Consider the following 21,854-nt stretch of genomic DNA (forward strand, 5'->3'; position numbering starts at 1 on the left):
CACTCAGTCATCCTAAATGCTGATACACCAGTGAGATCGCACTGGGGAGAGACCATTCACCTGCTCAGATTGTGGAATTAGATTCACCCAGTCATCCTGCATGCTGATACACCAGTGAGTTCACACTGGGGAGAGACGGTTAAACTGCTCAGAGTGTGGGAGTGTTTCACTCAGTCATTCTACCTGTTGGTACACCATTGAGTTCACACTGGGGAGAGACCGTTCACCTGCTCAGAGTGTGGGAAGAGATTCACTCAGTCAGACTACCTGCTGATACACCAGTGAGTTTACTCTGCGGAGAGACCGTTCACCTGCTTAGAGTGTGGCAAGAGATTCACTCAGTCATCCTACATGCTGATACACCAGTGAGATCACACTTGGGAGAGAACATTCCCCTGCTCAGAGTGTGGGAAAAGATTCACTAAGTCATCCTACCTGCTGATAAACCAGTGAGTTAACTCTGGGGACAGAGCGTTCACTTGCTCCGAGTGTGGGAAGAGATTCACTCAGTCATTCTACCTGCTGAGACAACAGTGCATTCACACTGGGAAGAGGCCTTACAGCTGCTCAGAGTGTGGGAAGGTATTCACTCATTCATCCTACCAGCTGATAAACCAGTGAGTAAACACTGGGGAGAGACCGTTCACTTGCTCAGAGTGTGGGAAAGGATTCACTCTGTTATCCTACCTGCTGATACACCAGAGAGTTCACACTTGGGAGAGACCATTCCCCGGCTCAGAGTTTGGGAATGGATTCACTCAGTCATCCTGCCAGCTGATGCACCAGTTATTTAACACTGGGGAGAGACCGTTCACATGCTCAGAGTGTGGGAAGAGATTCACTCAGTCATCCTACCTGCAGATACACGAGTGAGTTCACACTGGGGAGAGATCATTCACCTGCTCAGAGTGTGGGAAGACATTCACTCAGTCATCCTGCCAGCTGATGCACCAGTTATTTAACACTGGGGAGAGACCGTTCACATGCTCAGAGTGTGGGAAGAGATTCACTCATTCATCCTGCCTGCGGATACACGAGTGAGTTCACACTGGGGCGAGACCATTCCCCAGCTCAGAGCGTGGGAAATGATTCACACAGTCATCCTACCTGCTGATGCATCAGTGAATTCACACTGGGAAGAGACCGTTCACCTGCTCAGTGTGCGTGAAGAGGTTCACTCAGTCACTCTACCTGCTGATTCTCCAGTGAGTTCACACTGGGGAGAGACCATTCACCTGCTCAGAGTGTGGAAAGAGATTCAATCAGTCATCGTACCTGCTGAGACACAGGGAGTTCACACTGGGCAGACACCGTTCACCTGCTCAGTGTGTGGGAAGAGATTCACTCAGTCATCCTACCTGCTGATACACCAGTGAGTTCACACTGGGGAGAGACCGTTCACCTGCTCAGTGTGTGGAAAGTGGTTCACTCAGTCATCCTACCTGCTGATACACCACTGAGTTAAAACAGGGGAGCGACCATTCCTCGGCTCATAGTGTGGGATAGGATTCACTCAGTCATCCGACCTGCTGATACACCAGTGAGTTAACACTGGGGAGAGACCGTTCACCTGCTCAGACTGTGGGAAGAGATTCACTCAGTCATCCTAACTGCTGATACACCAGTGAGTTGACACTGGGTAGAGACCGTTGACATGCTCAGAGTGTGGAAAGCGATTCACTCAGTCATCCTACATTCTGATACAGAGGTACGTAAACACTGGGGAGAAACCGTTCACCTGCTCAGTGAGTGGAAAGAGATTCACTCAGTCATCCTAAATGCTGATACACCAGTGAGATCGCACTGGGGAGAGACCGTTCATCTGCTCAGAGTGTGGAAAGAGATTCACTCAGTTTTCCTACCAGTTGATACACCAGTGAGTTCACACTTGGGAGAGACCGTTCCCCTGCTCAGACTGTGGAAAGAGATTCACTCAGTCATCCAAACTGCTGATACACCAGTGAGTTGACACTGGGGAGAGACCTTTCACCTGCTCAGGGTGTGGGAAAGAGATTCACTCTGTCATCCTCCCAGATGATACACCAGTGAGTTATCACTGGGGAGAGACCGTTCACCTGCTCATAGTGTGGGAAAGAGATTCACTCTGTCATCCTACCTGCTGATACACCATTGAGTTAAAACAGGGGAGAGAACGTTCACATGCTCAGAGTGTGGAAAGCGATTCACTCAGTCATCCTACCTTCTGATACAGAGGTAAGTTAACACGGGGGAGAGACCGTTCATCTGCTCAGAGTGTGGAAAGAGATTCACGCAGTCATCCTACCTGCTGATACACCAGTGAGTTTGCACTTGGGAGAGACCGTTCCCCTGCTCAGAGTGTGGAAAGTGATTCACTCAGTCATCCGACCTGCTGATACACCAGTGAGTTAACACTGGGGAGAGATCGTTCACCTGCTCAGAGTGTGGGAAAGAGATTCACTCAGTCATCCTACTTGCTGATACTCCAGTGAGTTCACACTGGGGAGAGACGGTTAACCTGCTCAGAGTGTGGGAAAGGTTCACTCGGTCATCCTACCTGCGGATACACCAGTGAGTTCATACTGGGGAGAGACCATTCACCTGCTCAGAGTGTGGAAAGAGATTCACTCAGCCATACTACCTCTTGATACAACAGTGAGTTGAGACTGGGGAGAGACCATTCAACTGCTCAGAGTGTGGGAAGAGATTCACTCAGTCATCCAAAGTGCTGATACACCAGTGAGTTGACACTGGGGAGAGACCTTTCACCTGCTCAGGGTGTGGGAAAGAGATTCACTCTGTCATCCTACCTGCTGATACACCAGTGAGTTCACACTGGGGAGAGACCGTTCACCTGCTCACAGTGTTGACAGGATTCACTCAGTCATCCTACCTGCTGATACACCAGTGAGTTATCACTAGGGAGAGACCGTTCACCTGTTCAGAGAGTGGGAAGGGATTCACTCAGTCATCCTACCTGCTGACACACCAGTGAGTTCACACTGGGGAGAGACCGTTCACCTGCTCATAGTGTGGGAAAGAGATTCAATTTGTCATCCTACCTGCTGATACACCAGTGAGTTCACACTGGGGAGAGACCGTTCACCTGCTCACAGTGTTGACAGGATTCACTCAGTCATCCTACCTGCTGATACACCAGTGAGTTATCACTGGGGAGAGACCGTTCACCTGTTCAGAGAGTGGGAAGGGATTCACTCAGTCATCCTACCTGCTGACACACCAGTGAGTTCACACTGGGGAGACACCGTTCACCTGCTCATAGTGTGGGAGGAGATACACTCAGTCATCCTACCTGCCGATACACTAGTGAGTTCACACAGGGTAGAGACCGTTCACCTGCTCAGAGTATGGGAAGAGATTCACTCAGTCATCCTACCTGCTGATACACCAGTGAGTTCTCACTGGGGAGTGACCGTTCACCTGCTCAGAGTGTGGGAAGAGATTCACTCAGTCTTCCGACCTGCTGATACACCCATGAGTTCACAGTGGGGAGAGAGCATTCACCTGCTCAGAGTGTGGGAAGTGATTCACTCAGTCATCCTACTTGCTGATACACTAGTGAGTTCACACTGGGGAGAGACGGTTAACCTGCTCAAAGTGTGGGAAAGTTTCACTCTGTCATTCTACCTGCTGATACACCAGTGAGTTCACACTGGGGAGAGACCATTCCCCTGCTCAGAGTGTGGGAAGGATTCACTCAGTCATCCTACCTGCTGACACACCAGTGAGTTAACACTGGGGAGAGACCGATCACCTGCTCAGAGTATGGGAATTGATTCACTCAGTCATCCGACCTGCTGATACACCAGTGATTTCACACTGGGGAGAGACCATTGACTTGCTCAGAGTGTGGGTAAGAGATTCACTCTGTCATCCTACCAGCTGATACACCAGTGAGTTATCACTGGGGAGAGACCGTTCACCTGCTCAGAGTGTGGGAAGAGATTCATTCAGTTATCCTACCGGCTGATACACCAGTGAGTTACCGTGGGGTGAGCATGTTCACCTGCTCAGTGTGTGGAAATATATTCACTCAGTCATCCTACCTGCTGACACACCAGTGAGTTCACACTGGGTAGAGACCGTTCACCTTCTCAGAGTGTTGGAAGAGATTCACTCAGTCATCCTACCTGCTGATGCACCAGAGAGATCACACTGGGGAGAGACCGTTCACCTGCTCCGAGCGTTGGAAGAGATTCACTCAGTCATCCTAGCTGCTGATACACCAGTGAGTTCACACTGGGTAGAGAACGTTCGCCTGCTCAGAGTGTGGGAAGACATTCACTCAGTCATCCTACCTACTCATATACCAGTGAGTTAACACTGGGGAGAGAACGTTCAACTGCTCAGTGTGTGGAAAGAGATTCACTCAGTCATCCTAACTACTGATACACCAGTGAGTTAACACTGGGGAGAGACCTTTCACGTGCTCTGAGTGTGGGAAGAGATTCACTCAGTCAACCTAACTACTGAGACACCAGTGAGTTCACACTTTGGAGAGAACGTTCACCTGCTCAGTGTGTGGAAAGAGATTCACTCAGACATCCTAACTGCTGATACACCGGTGAGTTAACACTGAGGAGAGACCGTTTACCTGCTCATAGTGTGGAAAGAGATTCACTCACTCATCCTACCTGCTGATACAGCAGTAAGTCAATACTGGGGAGAGACTGATCATCTGCTCAGAGTCTGGGAAGAGATTCACTCATTCATCCTACCTGCTGATAAACCAGCGAGTTCACACTGGGGAGAGACGGGTAACCTGCTCAGAGTGTGGGAGAGTATTCACTCTGTCATCCTACCTGCTGATGCACCATTGAGTTCACACTGGGGAGAGACCTTTCAGCTGCTCGGAGTGTGGGATGAGATTCACTCAGTCATCCTGCCTGCTGATACACCAGTGAGTTCACACTAGGGAGAGACGTTTAACCTTCTCAGAGTGTTGGAAAGGATTCACCCAGTCATCCTACCTGCTGATACACCATTGAGTTCACACTGGGGAGAGACCTTTCAGCTGCTCGGAGTGTGGGATGAGATTCACTCAGTCATCCTGCCTGCTGATACACCAGTGAGTTCACAGTTGGGAGAGACCGTTCCCCTGTTCAGAGTGTGGGAAGGGATTCACTCAGTCATCCTTCCAGCTGATACACCAGTGAGTTATAACTGGGGTGAGTCCATTCCTCTGCTCAGAGTTTGCGAAAGGATTCACTCAGTCATCCTACCTGCTGATACACCAGTGAGTTCACACAGGGTGGTGACCATTCATCTGCTCAGAGTTTGGAAAGAGATTCAGTCAGTCATCCTACCTGCTGATACACCAGTGAGTTCACACTAGGGAGAGACCGTTCACCTGTTCAGAGTGTGGAAGGGATTCACTCAGTCATCCCACCTGCTGATACAAAAGTGAGTTCACACTATCGAGAGACAGTTAACCTGCTCTGAGTGTGGGAAATGATTCACTCAGTCACCCTACCTTCTGATACACCAGTGAGTTCACACTGGGGAGAGACCATTCATCTGCTCAGAGTTTGGAAAGAGATTCATGCAGTCATCCTACCTGCTGATACACCAGTGAGTTCACACTAGGGCGAGATGGTTAACCTGCTCAGAGAGTGGGAATTGATTCACTCAGTCATCCAACCTGCTGATGCACCAGTGAGTGCACACTGGGGTGAGACCATTCCCCTGCTCAGAGTGTGCGAAAGGATTCACTCAGTCATCCTACCTGCTGATACACCAGTGAGTTCACACTGGGGAGAGACCGTTCACCTCCTCAGAGTGTGGAAGAGATTCACTCAGTCATCCTACCTTCTGATACACCAGTGAGTTCACACTGGGGTGAGTCCTTTCAGCTGCTCAGAGTGTGGGATGAGATTCATTCAGTCATCCTGCCTGCTGATGCACCAGTGAGTTCACACTTGGGAGAGACCGTTCACCTGTTCAGAGTGTGGGAAGGGATTCACACAGTCATCCTACCAGCTGATACACCAGTGAGTTCACACAGGGGAGAGACCGTTCACCTGCTCATAGTGTGGGAAAGAGATTCACTCTGTCATCCTACCTGCTGATACGCCGGTGAGTTGACAGTGGGGGGCGGACCGTTCACCTGCTCTGAGTGTGCACAGAGATTCACTCAGTCATCCCACCTGCTGATACACCAGTGAGTTCACACTAGGGAGAGACGTTTAACCTTCTCAGAGTGTTGGAAAGGATTCACCCAGTTATCCTACCTGCTGATACACCATTGAGTTCACACTGGGGAGAGACCATTCATCTGCTCAGAGTTTGGAAAGACATTCACTCAGTCATCCTACCTGCTGAGACACCAGTGAGTTCACACTAGGGAGAGACGGTTAACTTGCTCAGAGAGTGGGAAGTGATTCACTCAGTCATCCTACCTGCTGATACACCAGTGAGTGCACACTGGGGTGAGACCATTAACCTGCTCAGCGTGTGCGAAAGGATTCACTCAGTCATCCTACCAGCTGATACACCAGTGAGTTCACACTGGGTAGAGACCGTTCAAATGCTCAGTGAGCGGGAAGAGCTTCACTCAGTCATGCAACCTGCTGATACACATTGACTTCATACTGGGGAGAGACCATTCACCTGCTCAGCGTGTGGAAAGAGATTCACTCAGTCATCCTACCCTCTGATGCACCAGTGAGTTCACTCTGGGGAGAGAACATTCCCCTGCTCAGAGTGTGGGAAGAGAATCCCTCAGTCATCCATACTGCTGATACACCAGTCTGTTATCACTGGGGAGAGACCTTTCACCTGATCAGAGTGTGGGAAAGAGATTCACTCTGTCATCCTACCTGCTGATACACCAGTGAGTTGACACTGGGGAGAGACCTTTCACCTGCTCTGAGTGTGGACAGAGATTCACTCAGTCATCCGACCAGCTGATGCACCAGTGAGTTATCAGTGGGGGGAGACCATTCCACTGCTCAGAGTGTGGGAAAGGATTTACTCAGTCATTCTACCTGCTGATACACCAGTGAGTTCACAATGGGGAGAGACCATTCACCTGCTCAGTGTCTGGTAGGAGATTCACCCAGTCATCATACCTGCTGAAACAACAATGAGTTCACAATGGGGATTAGACCATTCATCTGCTCAGAGTGTGGGAACAGATTCACTCAGTCGTCCTACCTGCTGATACAACAGTGAGTTGACAATGGGGAGAGACCGTTCACCTGCTCAGAGTCTGGGATGAGATTCACTCAGTCACCCTGCCTGCTGATACACCAGCGAGTTCACACTTGAGAGAGACCGTTCACCTGTTCAGAGTGTGGGAACGGATTCACACAGTCATCCGACCTGCTGATACACCAGTGAGTTCACTTTGGGGAGAGACCTTTCACCTGCTCATAGTGTGGGAAGAGAATCACTCAGTCATCCAAACTGCTGATACAACAGTGAATTCACACTGGGGAGAGACCGTTCACCTGCTCAGTGTGCAGGAAGAGGTACACTCAGTCATCCTGCCTGCTGATACACCAGCGAGTTCACACTTGAGAGAGACCGTTCACCTGTTCAGAGTGTGGGAAGGGATTCACTCTGCCATCCTACATGCTGATACACCAGTGAGTTCACACAGGGGAGAGACCGTTCACCGGCTCAGAGTGTGGGAAGAGATGCACTCAGTCATCCTACCAGCTGATGCACCAGTGAGTTGACACAGGGGAGAGACCTTTCACCTGCTCAGAGTGTGGGAAAGAGATTCACTCAGTCATCCTACCTGCAGATACACCAGTGATTTGACACTGGGGGGAGACCGTTCACCTGCTCTTAGTGTGGACAGAGATTCACTCAGTCATCCAACCTGCTGATACACCAGTGAGTTCACACTGGGGAGAGACCGTTCTCCTCCTCAGAGTGTCGGAAGAGATTCACTCAGTCATCCTACCTTCTGATACACCAGTGAGTTCACACTGGGGAGAGACCACTCACACGCTCAGAGTGTGGGAAGGGATTCACTCAGTCATCCTACCTGCTGATACGCCAGTGAGTTGACACTGGGGGGAGACAGTTCACCTGCTCTGAAATTGGGAAAGAGATTCACTCTGTCATCCTACCTGCAGATACGCCAGTGAGTTGACACTGGGGGGAGACCGTTCACCTGCTCTTAGTGTGGACAGAGATTCACTCAGTCATCCTACCTGCAGATGCACCAGTGAGTTCACACAGGGGAGAGACCTTTCACCTGCTCAGAGTGTGGGAAAGAGATTCACTCTGTCATCCTACCTGCTGATACACCAGTGAGTTATCACTGGGGAGAGACCGTTCACCTTTTCAGAGTGTGGAAGGGATTCACTCAGTCATCCCACATGCTGATACACCAGTGAGGTCACACTAGGGAGAGACGGTAAACCTGCTCTGAGTGTGGGAAATGATTCACTCAGTCATCCTACCTGCTGACACTCCAGTGAGTGCACACTGGGGTGAGACCATTCCCCTTCTCAGAGTGTGGGAAAGGATTCACTCAGTCACCCTAGCTGCTGATACACCAGTGAGTTCACACTGTGGAGAGACCATTCATCTGCTCAGATTTTGGAAAGAGATTCACTCATTCATCCTACCTTCTGATACACCAGTGAGTTCACACTTGGGATACACGGTTAACCTGATCAGAGAGTGGGACGTGGTTCACTCAGTCATCCAACCTGCTGATACACCAGTGAGTTCACACTGGGTAGAGACCGTTAAAGTGCTCAGTGTGCGGGAAGAGCTTCACTCAGTCATCCTACCTGCCGATACACCAGTGTGTTCATACTGGGGAGAGACCATTCACCTGCTCAGCGTGTGGAAAGAGATTCACTCAGTCACTCTACCCTCTGATGCACCAGTGAGTTCACACTGGGGAGAGACCTTTCCCCTGCTCAGAGTGTGGGAAGAGATTCACTCAGCCATCCTTCCTGCTGATACAACAGTGAGTTGAGACTGGGGACAGACCACTCAACTGCTCAGAGTGTGGGAAGAGATTCACTCAGTCATCCAAAATTCTGATACACCAGTGAGTTCACACTGGGGAGAGACCATTCTCCTGCTCAGAGTGTGGGAAAGAGATTCACTCCGACATCCGACCTGCTGATGCACCAGTGAGTTAACACTGGGGATGGACCGTTCATCTGATCACTGTGTGGGAAAGTGATTCACTCAGTCATCCAATCTGCTGATACACCAGTGAGTTCACACTGGGGAGTGACCGTTCACCTCCTCAGAGTGTCGGAAGAGTTTCCCTCAGTCATCCTACCATCTGATACACCAGTGAGTTCACACCGGGGAGAGACCTTTCAGCTGCTCAGAGTGTGCGATGAGATTCACTCAGTCATCCTCCCTGCTGATACACCAGTGAGTTCACACAGGGGAGAGACCTTTCACCTGCTCAGAGTGTGGGAAAGAGATTCACTCAGTCATCCTACCTGCTGATACGCCAGTGAGTTGACACTGGGGGGCAGACCGTTCACCTGCTCTGAGAGTGGACAGAGATTCACTCCGTCATACTCCCACATGAAACACCAGTGAGTTATCACTGGGGAGAGACCGTTCACCATTTCAGAGTGTGGAAGGGATTCACTCAGTTATCCCACCTGCTGATACACCAGTGAGTTCACACTAGGGAGAGACGGTTAACCTGCTCAGAGTGTGTGAAATGATTCACTCAGTCATCCTACCTGCTGATACACCAGTGAGTGCACACTGGGGTGAGACCATTCCCCTGCTCAGAGTGTGGGAAAGGATTCACTCAGTCACCCTACCTGCTGATACACCAGTGAGTTCACACTGGGCAGAGACCATTCATCTGCTCAGAGGTTGGAAAGAGATTCACTCAGTCATCCTACCTGCTGAGACACCAGTGAGTTCACACTCGGGAGAGACGGTTAACCTGCTCAGAGAGTGGTAAGTGATTCACTCAGTCATCCTACCTGCTGATACACCAGTGAGTTCATACTGGGGAGAGACCATTCACCTGCTCAGCGTGTGGAAAGAGATTCACTCAGTCATCCTACCCTCTGATGCACCAGTGAGTTCACACTGGGGAGAGACCATTCCCCTGCTCAGAGTGTGGGAAGAGAATCCTTCAGTCATCCAAACTGCTGATACACCAGTGAGTTATCACTGGGGTGAGACATTTCACCTGCTCAGAGTGTGGGAAGGAGATTCACTCTGTCATCCTACCTGCTGATACACCAGTGAGTTGACACTGGGGAGAGACCTTTCACCTGTTCAGCGTGTGGGAACGGATTCACTCAGTCATCCCACCTGCAGATACACCAGTGAGTTCTCACTGGGGAGAGACCTTTCACCTGCTCATAGTGTGGGAAGAGAATCACTCAGTCATCAGACCTGCTGATACACCAGCGAGTTGACACTGGGGAGAGACCGTTCACCTGCTCAGACTGTGGGATGAGATTCACTCAGTCATCCAAACTGCTGATACAACAGTGAATTCACACTGGGGAGAGACCGTTCACCTGCTCAGAGTGCGGGAAGAGGTTCAGTCAGTCATCCTAACTGCTGATACAACAGTGAGTTAACACTGGGGGGAGATCATTCCCCTGCTCAGAGTGTGGGAAGAGATTCACTCAGTCATCCTACCTTCTGATACACCAGTGAGTTCACACTGGGGAGAGACCTTTCAGCTGCTCAGAGCGTGGGAAGAGATTCACTCAGTCATCCTAACTGCTGATACAACAGTGAGTTCACACTGGGGGGAGACCATTCCCCTGCTCAGAGTGTGGGAAGAGATTCACTCAGTCATCCTACCTTCTGATACACCAGTGAGTTCACACTGGGGAGAGACCTTTCAGCTGCTCAGAGTGTGGGAAGAGATTCACTCAGTCATCCTGCCTGCTGATACACCAGTGAGTTCACACTTGGGAGAGACCGTTCACCTGTTCAGAGTGTGGGAAGGGATTCACTCAGTCATCCTACCTGCTGATACACCAGTGAGTTCACACAGGGGAGAGACCTTTCACCTGCTCAGAGTGTAGGAAAGAGATTCACTCTGTCATCCTACCTGCTGATACGCCAGTGTGTTGACACTGGGGGGAGACAGTTTACCTGCTCTGAGTCTGGACAGAGATTCACTCAGTCATCCGACCTGCTGATACGCCAGTGAGTTCACACTGGGGAGAGACCGTTCACCTGCTCAGACTGTGGGATGAGATTCACTCAGTCATCCAAACTGCTGATACAACAGTGAATTCACACTGAGGAGAGACCGTTCACCTGCTCAGTGTGCGGGAAGAGGTTCACTCAGTCATCCAAACTGCTGATACAACAGTGAGTTCACATTGGGGAGAGACCATTCCCCTGCTCAGAGTGTGGGAAAGGATTTACTCAGTCATCCTACCTGCTGATAAACCAGTGAGTTCACAATGGGGAGAGACCATTCACCTGCTCATTGTCTGGTAGGAGATTCACTCAGTCATCATACCTGCTGAAACAACAATGAGTTCACAATGGGGATGAGACCATTCATCTGCTGAGAGTGTGGGAACAGATTCACTCAGTCATCCTGCCTGCTGATGCACCAGTGAGTTCACACTTGGGAGTGACCGTTCACCTGTTCAGAGTGTGGGAAGGGATTCACTCAGTCATCCTACCTGCCGATACATCAGTGAGTTCACACAGGGGAGAGACCTTTCACCTGCTCCAAGTGTGGGAAAGAGATTCACTCTGTCATCCTACCTGCTGATACGCCAGTGAGTTGACACTGGGGGGAGACAGTTCACCTGCTCCAAGTGTGGGAAAGAGATTCACTCAGTCATCCTACCAGCTGATACACCAGTGCGTTATCACTGGGGAGAGACCGTTCACCTGTTCAGAGTGTGGGAAGTGATTCACTCAGTCATCCTACCTGCTGATACACCAGTGAGTTCACACTGGGGAGAGACCTTTCACATGCTCACAGTGTGGGAAGAGAATCACTCAGTCATCCTACCTGCTGATACACCAGTGAGTTCACACTGGGGAGAGACCGTTCACCGGCTCAGATTGTGGGATGAGATTCACTCAGTCATCCAAACTGCTGATACAACAGTGAATTCACACTGGGGAGCGACCGTTCAAATGCTCAGTGTGCGGGAAGAGGTTCACTCAGTCATCCTAACTGCTGATTCAACAGTGAGTTCACATTGGGGAGAGAACATTCCCCTGCTCAGAGTGTCGGAAGAGATTCACTCAGTCATCCTACCTTCTGATACACCAGTGAGTTCACACTGGGGAGAGACCTTTCAGCTGCTCGGAGTGTGGGATGAGATTCACTCAGTCATCCTGCCTGCTGATGCACCAGTGAGTTCACACTTGGGAGAGATCGTTCACCTGTTCTGAGTGTGGGAAGGGATTCACTCAGTCATCCTACCTGCTGATACACCAGTCAGTTCACACAGGGGAGAGACCGTTCACCTGCTCATATTGTGGGATTAGATTCACTCAGTCATCCTACCTGCTGATACACCAGTGAGTTCATACAGGGGAGAGACCATTCACCTGCTCAGAGTGTGCGAACAGATTCACTCAGTCATCCTGCCTGCTGATACACAAATGAGTTCACACTGGGGAGAGACCGTTAACCTGCTCAGAGTGTGGGCAGAGATTCACTCAGTCATCATACCTGCAGATACACCTGTGTGTTCACTCCGGGAAGAGACCGTTCACCTGCTCAGAGTGTGGGCAAGAGATTCACTCAGTCATCCTACCTGCTGATACACCAGTCAGTTCACACAGGGGAGAGACCGTTCACCTGCTCATATTGTGGGATTAGATTCACTCAGTCATCCTGCCTGCAGATACACCAATGAGTTCACACTTGGGAGTGACCGTTCACCTGTTCAGCGTGTGGGAAGGGATTCACTCAGTCGTCCTACCTTCTGATACACCAGTGAGTTCACACAGGGGAGAGACCTTTCAGCTGCTCAGAGTGTGGGAAAGAGATTCACTCTGTCATCCTACCTGCTGATACGCCAGTGTGTTGACACTGGGGGGAGACAGTTCACCTGCTCTGAGTGTGGACAGAGATTCACTCAGTCATCCTACCAGCTGATACACCAGTGCGTTCTCCCTGGGGAGAGACCGTTCACCTGTTCAGAGTGTGGGAAGTGATTCACTCAGTCATCCTACCTGCTGATACACCAGTGAGTTCACACTGGGGAGAGACCTTTCACATGCTCACAGTGTGGGAAGAGAATCACTCAGTCATCCTACCTGCTGATACACCAGTGAGTTCACACTGGGGAGAGACCGTTCACCGGCTCAGATTGTGGGATGAGATTCACTCAGTCATCCAAACTGCTGATACAACAGTGAATTCACACTGGGGAGCGACTGTTCACCTGCTCAGTGTGCGGGAAGAGGTTCACTCAGTCATCCTAACTGCTGATTCAACAGTGAGTTCACATTGGGGAGAGAACATTCCCCTGCTCAGAGTGTCGGAAGAGATTCACTCAGTCATCCTACCTTCTGATACACCAGTGAGTTCACACTGGGGAGAGACCTTTCAGCTGCTCGGAGTGTGGGATGAGATTCACTCAGTCATCCTGCCTGCTGATGCACCAGTGAGTTCACACTTGGGAGAGACCGTTCACCTGTTCAGAGTGTGGGAAGGGATTCTCTCAGTCATCCTACCTGCTGATACACCAGTCAGTTCACACAGGGGAGAGACCGTTCACCTGCTCATATTGTGGGATTAGATTCACTCAGTCATCCTACCTGCTGATACACCAGTGAGTTCATACAGGGGAGAGACCATTCACCTGCTCAGAGTGTGCGAACAGATTCACTCAGTCATCCTGCCTGCTGATACACAAATGAGTTCACACTGGGGAGAGACCGTTCACCTGCTCAGAGTGTGGGCAAGAGATTCACTCAGTCATCCTACCTGCTGATACACCAGTCAGTTCACACAGGGGAGAGACCGTTCACCTGCTCATATTGTGGGATTAGATTCACTCAGTCATCCTGCCTGCAGATACACCAATGAGTTCACACTTGGGAGTGACCGTTCACCTGTTCAGCGTGTGGGAAGGGATTCACTCAGTCGTCCTACCTTCTGATACACCAGTGAGTTCACACAGGGGAGAGACCTTTCAGCTGCTCAGAGTGTGGGAAAGGGATTCACTCTGTCATCCTACCTGCTGATACGCCAGTGTGTTGACACTGGGGGGAGACAGTTCACCTGCTCTGAGTGTGGACAGAGATTCACTCAGTCATCCTACCAGCTGATACACCAGTGCGTTATCACTGGGGAGAGACCGTTCACCTGTTCAGAGTGTGGGAAGTGATTCACTCAGTCATCCTACCTGCTGATACACCAGTGAGTTCACACTGGGGAGAGACCTTTCACATGCTCACAGTGTGGGAAGAGAATCACTCAGTCATCCTATCTGCTGATACACCAGTGCGTTCACACTGGGGAGAGACCGTTCACCTGCTCAGATTGTGGGATGACATTCACTCAGTCATCCAAACTGCTGATACAACAGTGAATTCACACTGGGGAGCGACCGTTCACCTGCTCAGTGTGCGGGAACAGGTTCACTCAGTCAACCTAACTGCTGATACAACAGTGAGTTCACATTGGGGAGAGACCATTCCCCTGCTCAGAGTGTCGGATGAGTTTCACCCAGTCATCCTACCTTCTGATACACAAGTGGGTTCACACTGGGGAGAGACTGTTCATCGGCTCAGATTGTGGGACGAGATTCACTCAGTCATCCAAACTGCTGATACAACAGTGAATTCACACTGGGGAGCGACCGTTCACCTGCTCAGTGTGCGGGAAGAGGTTCACTCAGTCATCCTAACTGCTGATTCAACAGTGAGTTCACATTGGGGAGAGAACATTCCCCTGCTCAGAGTGTCGGAAGAGATTCACTCAGTCATCCTACCTTCTGATACACCAGTGAGTTCACACTGGGGAGAGACCTTTCAGCTGCTCGGAGTGTGGGATGAGATTCACTCAGTCATCCTGCCTGCTGATGCACCAGTGAGTTCACACTTGGGAGAGACCGTTCACCTGTTCAGAGTGTGGGAAGGGATTCTCTCAGTCATCCTACCTGCTGATACACCAGTCAGTTCACACAGGGGAGAGACCGTTCACCTGCTCATATTGTGGGATTAGATTCACTCAGTCATCCTACCTGCTGATACACCAGTGAGTTCATACAGGGGAGAGACCATTCACCTGCTCAGAGTGTGCGAACAGATTCACTCAGTCATCCTGCCTGCTGATACACAAATGAGTTCACACTGGGGAGAGACCGTTCACCTGCTCAGAGTGTGGGCAAGAGATTCACTCAGTCATCCTACCTGCTGATACACCAGTCAGTTCACACAGGGGAGAGACCGTTCACCTGCTCATATTGTGGGATTAGATTCACTCAGTCATCCTGCCTGCAGATACACCAATGAGTTCACACTTGGGAGTGACCGTTCACCTGTTCAGCGTGTGGGAAGGGATTCACTCAGTCGTCCTACCTTCTGATACACCAGTGAGTTCACACAGGGGAGAGACCTTTCAGCTGCTCAGAGTGTGGGAAAGGGATTCACTCTGTCATCCTACCTGCTGATACGCCAGTGTGTTGACACTGGGGGGAGACAGTTCACCTGCTCTGAGTGTGGACAGAGATTCACTCAGTCATCCTACCAGCTGATACACCAGTGCGTTATCACTGGGGAGAGACCTTTCACATGCTCACAGTGTGGGAAGAGAATCACTCAGTCATCCTATCTGCTGATACACCAGTGAGTTCACACTGGGGAGAGACCTTTCACATGCTCACAGTGTGGGAAGAGAATCACTCAGTCATCCTATCTGCTGATACAACAGTGAATTCACACTGGGGAGAGACCGTTCACCTGCTCAGTGTGCGGGAAGAGAATCACTCAGTCATCCTATCTGCTGATACACCAGTGAGTTCACACTGGGGAGAGACCGTTCACCTGCTCAGATTGTGGGATGACATTCACTCAGTCATCCAAACTGCTGATACAACAGTGAATTCACACTGGGGAGAGACCGTTCACCTGCTCAGTGTGCGGGAAGAGGTTCACTCAGTCAACCTAACTGCTGATACAACAGTGAGTTCACATTGGGGAGAGACCATTCCCCTGCTCAGAGTGTCGGAAGAGTTTCACCCAGTCATCCTACCTTCTGATACACAAGTGGGTTCACACTGGGGAGAGACCGTTCACCGGCTCAGAGTGGACATAGATTCACTCAGTCATCCTACCACATGAAACACCAGTGAGTTTTCACTGGGGAGAGACCGTTCACCTTTTCAGCGAGTGGAAGGGATTCACTCAGTCATCCTACCTGCTGATACACCAGTGAGTTCACACTGGGGTGAAACCATTCCCCTGCTCAGATTGTGGGAAAGGATTCACTCAGTCACCCTACCTGCTGATACACCAGTGAGTTCACACTGGGGAGAGACCATTCATCTGCTCAGAGTGTGGGAAGAGATTCACTCAGTCATCCTACCTGCAGAGACACCAGTGAGTTCACACTAGGGAGAGACGGTTAACCTGCTCAGAGAGTGGGAAGTGATTCACTCAGTCATCCTACCTGCTGAAACACCAGTGAGTGCACACTGGGGTGAGACCATTCCCCTGATCAGAGTGTGCGAAAGGATTCACTCAGTCATCCTACCTGCTGATACACCAGTGAGTTCACACTGGTTAGAGACCGTTCCACTGCTCAGTGAGAGGGAAGAGCTTCACTCAGTCATCCTACCTGCTGATACACCAGTGGGTTCATACTGGGGTGAGACCATTCACCTGCTCAGCGTGTGGAAAGAGATTCACTCAGACATCCTACCCTCTGATGCACCAGTGAGTTCACACTGGGGAGAGACCATTCCCCTGCTCAGAGTGTGGGAAGAGAATCCCTCAGTCATCCAAACTGCTGATACACCAGTGAGTTATTACTGGGGTGAGACCTTTCACCTGCTCAGAGTGTGGTAAGGAGATTCACTCTGTCATCCTACCTGCTGATACAACAGTGAGTTGACACTGGGGAGAGACCTTTCACCTGCTCTGAGTGTGGACAGAGATTCACTCAGTCATCCTACCAGCTAATACACCAGTGAGTTATCACTGGGGAGAGACCGTTCACCTGTTCAGAGTGTGGGAACGGATTCACTCAGTCATCCTACCTGCAGATACACCAGTGAGTTCTCACTGGGGAGAGACCTTTCACGTGCTCATAGTGTGGGAAGAGAGTCGCTCAGTCATCCTCCCTGCTGATGCAACAGTGAGTTGACAATGGGGAGAGACCGTTCACCTGCTCAGTGTGTGGGATGAGATTCACTCAGTCATCCTGCCTGCTGATACACCAGCGAGTTCACACTTGAGAGAGACCGTTCACCTGTTCAGAGTGTGGGAAGGGATTCACTCAGTCATCCTACCTGCTAATACACCAGTGAGTTCACACAGGGGAGAGACCGTTCACCGGCTCAGAGTGTGGGAAGAGATTCACTCAGTCATCCTACCTGCTGATGCACCAGTCAGTTCACACCGGGGAGAGACTATTCACCTGCTCAGAGTGTGGGAAAGTGATTCACTCTGTCATCCTACCTGCTGATACGCCAGTGAGTTGACACTGGGGGGAGACCGTTCACCTGTTCAGAGTTTGGGAAGAGATTCACTCAGTCATCCAACCTGCTGATACACCAGTGAGATCACACAGGGGAGAGACCATTCACCGGCTCAGAGTGTGGGAAGAGATTCACTCAGTCATCCAACCTGCTGATACACCAGTGAGTTCACAATGGGGAGAGACCATTCACCTGCTCAGAGTGTCGGAAGAGATTCACTCAGTCATCCTACCTTCTGTGAAACCAGTGAGTTCACACTGGGGAGAGACCTTTCAGCTGCTCCGAGTGTGGGAAGAGATTCACTCAGTCATCCTGCCTGCTGATACACCAGTGAGTTCACACTTGGGAGTGACCGTTCACCTGTTCAGAGTGTGGGAAGGGATTCACTCAGTCATCCTACCTGCTGATACACCAGTGAGATCACACAGGGGAGAGACCTTTCACCTGCTCAGAGTGTGGGAAAGAGATTCACTGTCAACCTACCTGCTGATACGCCAGTAAGTTGACACTGGGGGAGACAGTTCACCTGCTCTGAGTGTGGACAAAGATTCACTCAGTCATCCTGCCAGCTGATACACCAGTGCGTTATCACCGGGGAGAGACCGTTCACCTGTTCAGAGTGTGGGAAGTGATTCACTCAGTCATCCTACTTGCTGATACACCAGTGAGTTCACACAGGGGAGAGACCTTTCACATGCTCACAGTGAGGGAAGAGAATCACTCAGTCATCCGACCTGCTGATACAACAGTGAGTTGAGACGGGGGCGAGACCATTCATCTGCTCAGAGTGTTGGATGAGATTCACTCAGTCATCCTGCCTGCTGATACAACAGTGAGTTGACAATTGGGAGAGAGCGTTCACCTGCTCAGAGTGTGGGAAGTGATTCACTCAGTCATCCAACCTGCTGATATACCAGTGAGTTCACACTGGGGAGAGACCGTTCACCTCCTCAGATTGTCGGAAGAGATTCAATCTGTCATCCTACCTGCTGATTCACCAGTGAGTTGAAACTGGGGAGAGAATGTTCACCTGCTCTGAGTGTTGACAGAGATTCACTCAGTCATCCTACCAGCTGATACACCAGCGAGTTATCACTGGGGAGAGACCGTTCAACTGTTCAGAGTGTCGGAAGGGATGCAATAAGCCATCCTACCTGCTGATACATCAGTGAGTTCACACTGTGGAGAGACCATTCACCTGCTCAGAGTGTGGCAAGAGATTCACTCAGTCATCCTTCCTGCAGATACAACATTGAGTTGACAATGGGCAGAGAGCGTTCAACTGCTCAGAGTGTTGGATGAGATGGACTGTCAGACAATACAGCAGAATATAGATAGATTGGAGAGTTGGGCAGAGAAATGGCAGATGGAGTTCAATCAGTGCAAATGCGAGGTGATGCATTTTGGAAGATCCAATTCAAGAGTGAACGATACAGTAAATGGAAAAGTCCTGGGGAAAATTGATGTCCAGAGAGATTTGGGTGTTCAGGTCCACTGTTCCCTGAAGGTGGCAACGCAGGTAAATAGAGTGGTCAAGAAGGCATACGGCATGCTTTCCTTCATCGGACGGGGCATTGAGTACAAGAGTTGGCAGGTCATGTTACAGTTGTATAGGACTTTGGTTCGGCCACATTTGGAATACTGCGTACAGTTCTGGTCGCCACATTATCAAAAGGATGTGGATGCTTTGGAGAGGGTGCAGAGGAGGTTCACCAGGATGTTGCCTGGTATGGAGGGCGCTAGCTATGAAGAGAGGTTGAGCAGATTAGGATTATTTTCATTAGAAAGACGGAGGTTGAGGGGGGACCTGATTGAGGTGTACAAAATCATGAGAGGTATAGACAGGGTGGATAGCAAGAGGCTTTTTCCCAGAGTGGGGGTTTCAATTACTAGAGGACACGAGTTCAAAGTGAAAGGGGAAAAGTTTAGGGGGGATATGCGTGGAAGGTTCTTTACGCAGAGGGTGGTGGGCACCTGGGACGCATTGCCAGCGGAGGTGGTAGATGCGGGCACGATGGAGTCTTTTAAGATGTATCTAGACAGATACATGAATGGGCAGGAAGAAAAGAGATACAGAACCTTAGAAAATAGGCGACATGTTTAGAGAGAGGATCTGGATCGGCGCAGGCTTGGAGGGCCGAAGGGCCTGTTCCTGTGCTGTAATTATCTTTGTTCTTTGTTCTTTGAGATTCACTCAGTTATCCTGCCTGCTGCTACATCAGTGAGTTCACACTGGGGAGAGACGGTTCATCTGCTCAGAGTGTCGGAAGAGATTCACTCAGTCATTCTACCTTTTGATGCACCAGTGAGTTCACACTGGCGAGAGACCAGTCAGCTGCTCAGAGTGTGGGATGAGATTCACTCAGTCATCCTGTCTGCTGATACACCAGTGTGTTCACACTTGGCAGAGTCCGTTCACCTGTTCACAGGGTGGGATTTGATTCACTCAGTCATCCTACCTGCTGATACACCAGTGAGTTCACACAGGGGAGAGACCGTTCACCTGCTCGGAGTGATGGATGAGATTCACTCAGTCATTCTACCTGCTGATACACCAGTGAGTTCACAATGGGGAGAGACTTTTCACCTGCTCAGAGTGTGGACAGAGATTCACTTAGTCATCCTACCTGCTGATACACCACTGAGTTAACACTGGGGAGAGACCGTTCACCTTTTCAGAGTGTGGAAGGGATTCACTCAGTCATCCTACCTGCTGATACACCAGTGAATTCTCACTCGGGAGAGACCGTTCACCTTCTCAGTTTACGGGAAGATGTTCACTCAGTCATCCTTCCTGCTGATACACCAGTGAGTTCACACTGGGGAGAGACCAGTCACCTGCTCAGTGTATGGTAGGAGATTCACTCAGACATCCTACCTGCTGAAACAACAGTGAGTTCACAATGGGGAGAGACCATTCACCTGCTCAGAGTGTGGGAAGAGATTCACTCAGTCATCCAAACAGCTGATACACTAGTGAGTTCACACTGGGGAGAGACCTTTCTCCAGCTCAGAGTTTGGGAAAGAGATTCACTCTTTCATCCGACCCTCTGATGCACCAGTGAGTTCACACTGGGTTCAGACCGTTCACCTGATCAGTGTGTGGACAGAGATTCACTCAGTCATCCTACCAGCTGATACACCAATGAGTTAACACTGGGGAGAGAACGTTCACCTGTTCAGAGTGTGGGAAGGGCTTCACTCAGTCATCCTACCTGCTGATCCACCAGTGAGTTCACACTGGGGAGAGACCGTTCATCTGCTCAGAGTGTGGGATGAGATTCATTCATTCATCCAACCTGCTAATACACCAGTGAGTTCACACTGGGGAGAGACCATTCACCTGCTCAGCGTGTGGGAAGAGATTCACTCTGTCATCCTACCTGCTGATACACCAGTGAGTTGACACTGGGGAGAGACCGTTCACCTGCTCTGAGTGTGGACAGAGATTCACTCAGTCATCCTACCAGCTGATACACCAGTGAGTTATCACTGGGGAGAGACCGTTCACCTGTTCAGAGTGTGGGAAGGGATTCACTGAGTCATACAACCTGCCGATAAACGAGTGAGTTCACACAGGGGAGAGACCGTTCACCTGCTCAGAGTTTGGGAAGAGATTCACTCAGTCATCCTACCTTCTGATACACCAGTGGTTTCACTCTGGGGAGAGAACTTTCAGATGCTCAGAGTGTGGGATGAGATTCACTCAGTCATCCTGCCTGCTGATACACCAGTGAGCTAACACTTGGGAGAGACCGTTCACCTGTTCAGAGTGTGGGAATGGATTCACTCAGTCATCCTACCTGCTGATACACTGGTCCGTTCACACAGGGGAGAGATCATTCACCTGCTCAGAGTGTTGGATGAGATTCACTCAGTCATCCTGCCTGCTGATACAACAGTGAGTTGACAATTGGGAGAGAGCGTTCACCTGCTCAGAGTGTGGGAAGTGATTCACTCAGTCATCCAACCTGCTGATATACCAGTGAGTTCACACTGGGGAGAGACCGTTCACCTCCTCAGATTGTCGGAAGAGATTCAATCTGTCATCCTACCTGCTGATTCACCAGTGAGTTGAAACTGGGGAGAGAATGTTCACCTGCTCTGAGTGTTGACAGAGATTCACTCAGTCATCCTACCAGCTGATACACCAGCGAGTTATCACTGGGGAGAGACCGTTCAACTGTTCAGAGTGTCGGAAGGGATGCAATAAGCCATCCTACCTGCTGATACATCAGTGAGTTCACA

At 50.4% G+C, this 21,854-nt stretch overlaps 1 protein-coding gene and 2 pseudogenes across 1 annotated transcript; all 3 read left to right on the forward strand.

Annotated features, from left to right (window-relative positions):
- Positions 1 to 1,654: 1,654 nt before the first annotated feature.
- On the forward strand, positions 1,655 to 11,353 carry LOC137361175 (zinc finger protein 271-like; annotated as a pseudogene).
- Positions 11,354 to 12,081: 728 nt separating this feature from the next.
- On the forward strand, positions 12,082 to 12,812 carry LOC137361176 (zinc finger protein 239-like). The gene is made up of 3 exons (XM_068026103.1): positions 12,082 to 12,135; positions 12,323 to 12,471; positions 12,632 to 12,812. Exons 1-3 carry the CDS (start codon positions 12,082 to 12,084, stop codon positions 12,810 to 12,812), a joined length of 384 nt encoding a protein of 127 aa, XP_067882204.1.
- Positions 12,813 to 12,830: 18 nt separating this feature from the next.
- On the forward strand, positions 12,831 to 14,747 carry LOC137361177 (zinc finger protein 271-like; annotated as a pseudogene).
- Positions 14,748 to 21,854: the final 7,107 nt, after the last annotated feature.

Source organism: Heterodontus francisci, unplaced genomic scaffold (assembly GCF_036365525.1).
Source record: "Heterodontus francisci isolate sHetFra1 unplaced genomic scaffold, sHetFra1.hap1 HAP1_SCAFFOLD_374, whole genome shotgun sequence".
Lineage (NCBI taxonomy): Eukaryota > Metazoa > Chordata > Chondrichthyes > Heterodontiformes > Heterodontidae > Heterodontus > Heterodontus francisci.